Genomic DNA, 6,000 nt, shown 5'->3' on the forward strand with positions numbered 1-6,000 from the left:
AAGTGAACCGGTAGCGATGGGTTTTGAAACCTGCCCCTGAGCATACCATACTGTTATACAGTATGTGAGGACACTTTTTATCGTGGACCGATAGAAAGAAGTCATCAACCGTTGTTCCACCTGATTTTTCCACAGGACTTTAAGAAAATGAAGTTTCTGTTGAGCCTTACTAACCACCAGGGACATGTTGTTTTTCCATTTTCTATGTTAATGGATATGAGCTAACATGAGATCTGAGATTACCCTTTATCAAAAGTTTCTTAGAGTGAATTTCAAAGGGCTTCTATCCCACAGGTCAATGTTATGGACATTATCTTATTATTGTAGTAGTCTGTTCTAAAAGGGAAAAACCCATTTTTTCAGGTATAGGCAAGATCATTGTAATTTGTTAAATTTCTAACTCCAAAAGGCATAGTAGTTTGCTTGAATAATGATCAGTTAAAATATAATGATACATTTACTATGCATTGTCTAGAAAAGGATATGTGAATATAAATAAATTATTAGAAATATCAGATTTACCAGGTATAGAAACATCATTCACTGTGTAACTTCTAGAATGATCCTTCATTGATTTGTTCTCTGGCTCAATTTCAGTTGAAGAACCAATCAGTTTCAAAAACAAAATCTATATCAAAAGAAATTATACTTCAGAAATAATATGCTCATTTTAAAATTCACATCGAACACTTTTATTGTTTTTCTTAATGTTGAAATTTAGTAAAAATATTCTCCCACAATCCAGATACTCAAAAGTTTTGAAATCAACTTAATTCAACTACTGTTTGTCAGGTTTCCCTGTCATAAAATAGTGATTAAAATGTAAACATTCTTTAGCATAATCTCAAGGTTTTCCAGAAATTCATTTTACCACTGTTTATGTCATCTTCATCTTGAGACAAGGAAACTCAAATTTCATACTCCATTCTGATTTGCATGGAATCCTATATATTCCATATTTTTGCCTCAGCAAAGCATAATCTGATTATTTTACTTAAACTTTGAAAAAATATTTCCTTATCTGTGTAGCATGAACTAGCAACCTAAGATTCCCAAGCCTACAAGCACCTGTGCTCCTTTTGACTGTAATTTCTGGAAATTGATAGGCTAATTTCCTGCCAGTTTGAGATTGGAAAGAGTTTAAAAATAGTGTAAACTTCCAGAAATATAAATTTCTATTAAAATAACAAAAAAAAAAACCAACCTCAAACCTTTCTCCATTTGTCCTCAGTCCCTAAAATATTGACAACTTGTGATTTACAGTGATCATTCTTTTTTTTTTTTAACATAAAGTTAGGGATACCATAAGCAACAATGACTTCAGACTATCAGGCTTGGGAAACATTTAAACATTTGTTTAATTATCTTGTTAATAAACTTATTTAGATCATTTGTTGTGAAAAGAAGAGAGCATCCTAAACATTCTTCAGACAAACTATTTCTGTGACTATTTTTTCTAATATCCAAGATAGCCAAATCCTTAACCAGTCATATGTTTTTTTTGAAGTAATAGCCGAACATTCTCTTACTAAATGTTCTTACCCACATTAGGTTTCTATGGAAGGAAGATATGCCTTGTTGAACACTAATGGAATCCTCCAAAAGCTCTATAATTTAATTGATTGCTCACTTAATTTAAAAAAAAAAATATTCAAAAAATAGGCCAAGTTCTCACAAGAAAACATCATCTTTGGAGATTCTAATAAACTTTCCCATATACTTTCCAGGTTAGTCTTCTCTTCCTGTCAATTTCCTGCTCAATGTTTAATGCCAAAGTGCAACTGAAATCTAAATGGCAGATGGCCAGGCACCCAATTGCACATGGTCTCAGCCAGTACTGTTCCAGTTCAGGGGTTAGTTTGGATCTTGAGAAGGTTGGAAGAATCTTTTGCATAGCTGCAGCCCTAGTTTTTGCTGTTTCTTTTGAGGCAAATGAGAATGAAGCTTCTTTTAAGATACCAGCTTTTCAAATTCCTTTTTCAAGCTATAAGACATAATACATATGAATATATATCCTAGCTTGAAAGATATATATTCTTTTCCTTGGAAGTGGAAAATAGAATTCAAGCAAAATCTTCCTTTTCAACCATCAATATAAATATTATACCAAACAGATTACAATTGAGGCCAAATCCTTCTGTCTTCTTCAACAAATTTTAGTAATGACAGATCAGACTCCTCATCTTGAATTAAATCCTTGTTAGCCAAAGCCTGCTTTCCTATTAAGTCAACAGAACGTTGAAACATGAGTCACAGACAGAATGACAATGCATTTTGGTTGATAGGTGATACTAGCTTCATGACCTGTCTCCTTTCCTTGCCTTGTCGTTTTTTCTCATCCAAGCTTATTTTATTTGGGAATTTTCTACTACTTGAAATTACTGAATATAATATCTCAGTTAACATAATGAAAGATAGCATATTGAAACAAAAGTATTAATGTTCCATACACATATTGGTTAATAAATATATAAGAAAAATCAGAGAAATGTCATACAAATTTATAAGGCTGTGCTAGTTCATTCCAAAGACCTGCTTATTCCAGTATCTTCTTTCACACAATAGCAAATCAGGTGCCACAGGAAATCTTATGAGCAGATACTTATGAACACAGTATCTTTTTCCCCAATTCCCCAAGCAGGTCCAGCCAATCTGATTGGCTGGACCTGCTAGAAGCTGAGATCCAGCAATTTTTAAGGATTATTCTTCCTCTTCCTTCCAACTTTCTTTTTATGTCTTTTTCTTCACTAACTTTACCACTTAAAATACTGGCATTAGCTAAGTGGCACCATACTCATGGCTTCAATCCACAAACTGCAATCAATATCTGTTGGATAAAGTCTCTCATCACATCCAGCTGATTCTTGGAGAGATGAGAGTTAGCTCAAACTTCTGAAAGTCATATGTCAAGAAGAATTTGCTTAAAACATCTCAGATAAAATGTATCTTCTTGGGGGACAGCTCTTTTAATCATAGCAAAAAATTGAAAACTGAGGTCTATGAAAGACCAATACATTTACTGACATATCTGTTCACAAATCCACGAAATATAAACTACATATTTATATATCAGCATAGAGTTATTTGGGTCATAAATTAGATTAAGACATATTTTCTTCTAAATTATGGTTTGTTAAATGATCAGCTGGGATTTTCATAACATGGTGAAAAAAGTTGGATAATATGCTACATCTCTCTATCTATATCCATCCATCCATCCATCCATCCATCCATCCATCCATCCATCCACTATCATCTATCATCTATCAATCAATCAATCAATCAATCAATCAATCTATCTATCTATCTATCTATCTATCTATCTATCTATCTATCTCCATCCATCCATCCATCCATCCATCCAGCTATGTAGCTAGCTATCTAAGCTATCCTACTTCCCAACCTAGGTAGTTCTTTAATATTGGTCCATGGGATTTTTAATGCTAAGCATGTTGGCCAAACCCAGATTGGTTACCATTTCCAGTAAGCATGGACTGAAATAATGGAAACAGTGGTTTTTTTCAAGATTTGCATAAACCATGCATTTTCCAGATATCCAGACTACAAACATAATGGCTTGAATCCTACAATAAACTTCACATAAACAAAGCAAACCACTTCAAGATACAGAACTAAGTATGAATCAGATTGCAATGTATGTATATAGAGATGACATGGAAAGAGTAAAATACAAAAGGACTTTCTATACTCTTTACTTTTTTTCTTTGTGGTCCAAAATCCAGGTCTGTTTCAACAGTTATTGTTTAAGCTAAGCATATAACTCCCATTTACAACTAATATAAACAAGTACAAAATGTGTAGGACTTCTTAAAAATAGGATTGCTCACATAATACATTCCATAACCTCATTTTCCATCTAAAACCAAATTTCTCTTTTGTTCAAAGAATTGTCATTGTAGTTCACAGCAATTAAATTTGCAAACCAAATAATGTTGAGAAATTCATAAATTAGTTGAGTGGGAGAGCCAATTTGTTGTAGGAGTTAAAGCATCAGATTAGAATCCAGGAGAGCATAAATTCTAGTCCTGCCTTTGGCACAGAATCAATTGGGTGACCTTGGGTCATTCTCTCTCAGTTCCACAAAACATGCAATGCAAACCACTTCTGAAATCTTGCTAAGAAAACTGCAGGTACTTGTCCAGGCAGTCAGACAAGAATCAAGGCTGACTTAAAGGCATAGACAGAGACAGACAGACAGACAGAACTTCTTGTTTCAAGTTCAGAAAAGGGGTGTACTTTTTTATAAAAAAATTAAACACAATGATGTCTCTTCATAGAATGAGTAGGCAGTCAGTTAAGCTATTTAGGTACATATTTATTTAATCCTTACATTGTGATGTTAAAATATGACTCTTCCAGATGCCGAGTATTAAACGCTGCACCTCCAACCAATATGGCATTGGCTGAGTTGGTTGGGGCAACAATCTCCTATAATATAGGTTAGGGGTGGCTATTCTCCTCCTTAATTGGGGATACGCCTCTCTGAATCCTGAATTTAATTGCCGTCTAAGCAGACACAAATACCCAACCTCATGATTTCCTGATGCTGATTACAATACCAACACTACACAGCAAGTATAGACTGAGGACTGTGGGAGAATTAATAAAACATATTTGGAGAGCACGAGATTGGGGAAAGCAGCACTCAATACACACACACACGCACGCACGCACGCACATTTAGGGAGCACGCTAGCCGCAAAACGGTTCCGAGATTTATAGACAAGGAAAGTTTCGCCCTTCAGACGCTCAAAGGTAATTAAAGAGGACCAGTACGAGGGAAAGTAGAATACTAAAATTGTCCTTTACTTGCGACGAAAAAGAGCTGAGAGTGCCATATCCTAGCCGAATTTCCTTTTTTGCGCAACCATTCCCGGTGGCAAGATCCTCTTCTGTAATTTGCACTCATTTATCAAGCCTGCATTCTGTCCTCACCCACCACCTCCCCGGCCTCAGATTTCAATTCAGCATCTCCTCACCTTCGATCTTCTGTGGGAACGTACTTGGGATGTTCAACTGTAAACTCCAAGTACTAAGCCGAGCGATGATCCTCCTTTGGCGTCGAGGGAAAGCTGGAAAATGCCCTCGCCTGGGTGATGGGGTGGGTTTAGGCACCTGCCTTTTGCTAGCAAGGTTAATGTAAGGTTTCGCTGGAAGCTATTTGGGAGACACGCCCAGAGAGGTAACTTCTCCCGGATCGGGTTTCAATAAAGGACAAAAAGCTGCTGGATTTCAAAAGTAGCCCTTCCATTTAACAAGCTTTCCTAAGATCAGAGAGAGAAATCATTTTCTCCCTTCACTAGCCTTTTGAAACAAATCTGAATGTATAGAAGCAGCCGATCATAAAGAAACAGACTATTTGAGAAATGTAGTTTAGTTTATAATCTCAATAATGATTTACCTGCCTCCGGGGCTTTTTCCCTTCATGAACTCCACTAAGAAAATGAAGGTTTGGTCTTTTCTGGATCATACAGAACAATCTCCTTGAGCTATAGTGCCCAGTCAGTGAAAGGTTATATATAATTTTATGTTGATAAATCCAACTATTTTCATTCTGGGTTATTTTCTGTTAAGTGTGTTTAAGACTAGAGGAGTGGTTTCTAGATTTCACCAGAATCATGTCCCTTATCAAATACTGAATCTCATTTGTCAGTTTTCAAAAGCTGAAATAAGTACAACCAATGTCAAATGCTACCCTTTAAATATTCATGGATTATTAGAGCCATATCTGAATGTTTCTCAAATATTGCTTATTGTCAACTTTTCTTCCCTTTCCATCATAATTTTGTCAAATATCTGCCCAATCACATTTCACAATCAACCCTCCCTAGCAAACCACTCTGTAATTTAACATGTTTCCCAGTACACCATGTCTGCAGGCATAGCATTGTATCACATTTGAATAGCTTTTATTACTTTCTTTTCCCCCTCACTTTTGCTTGGCACTAAAATCTCTGCAGACTGCAGAGCCAAACAGCA

General features: G+C 35.6%; 1 protein-coding gene across 1 annotated transcript in view; it reads right to left on the reverse strand.

The window, feature by feature from the left end:
• Positions 1–5,154, reverse strand: part of ABCB5 (ATP binding cassette subfamily B member 5) — a 49,124-nt gene extending 43,970 nt beyond the window's left edge. The window contains exons 1-2 of the mRNA XM_034401807.2: positions 5,001–5,154; positions 523–628 (exon numbers count right to left, since the gene is read on the reverse strand). Of these exons, the coding sequence (XP_034257698.1) occupies positions 523–571 (49 nt within the window). The 5' untranslated portion in view covers positions 572–628; positions 5,001–5,154. The remainder of the gene's footprint in view (positions 1–522; positions 629–5,000) is intronic.
• Positions 5,155–6,000: the final 846 nt, after the last annotated feature.

The sequence above is a fragment of the Pantherophis guttatus genome, chromosome 4 (assembly GCF_059756535.1).
Source record: "Pantherophis guttatus breed Tessera chromosome 4, ASM5975653v1, whole genome shotgun sequence".
In the NCBI taxonomy this organism is placed as follows: domain Eukaryota; kingdom Metazoa; phylum Chordata; class Lepidosauria; order Squamata; family Colubridae; genus Pantherophis; species Pantherophis guttatus.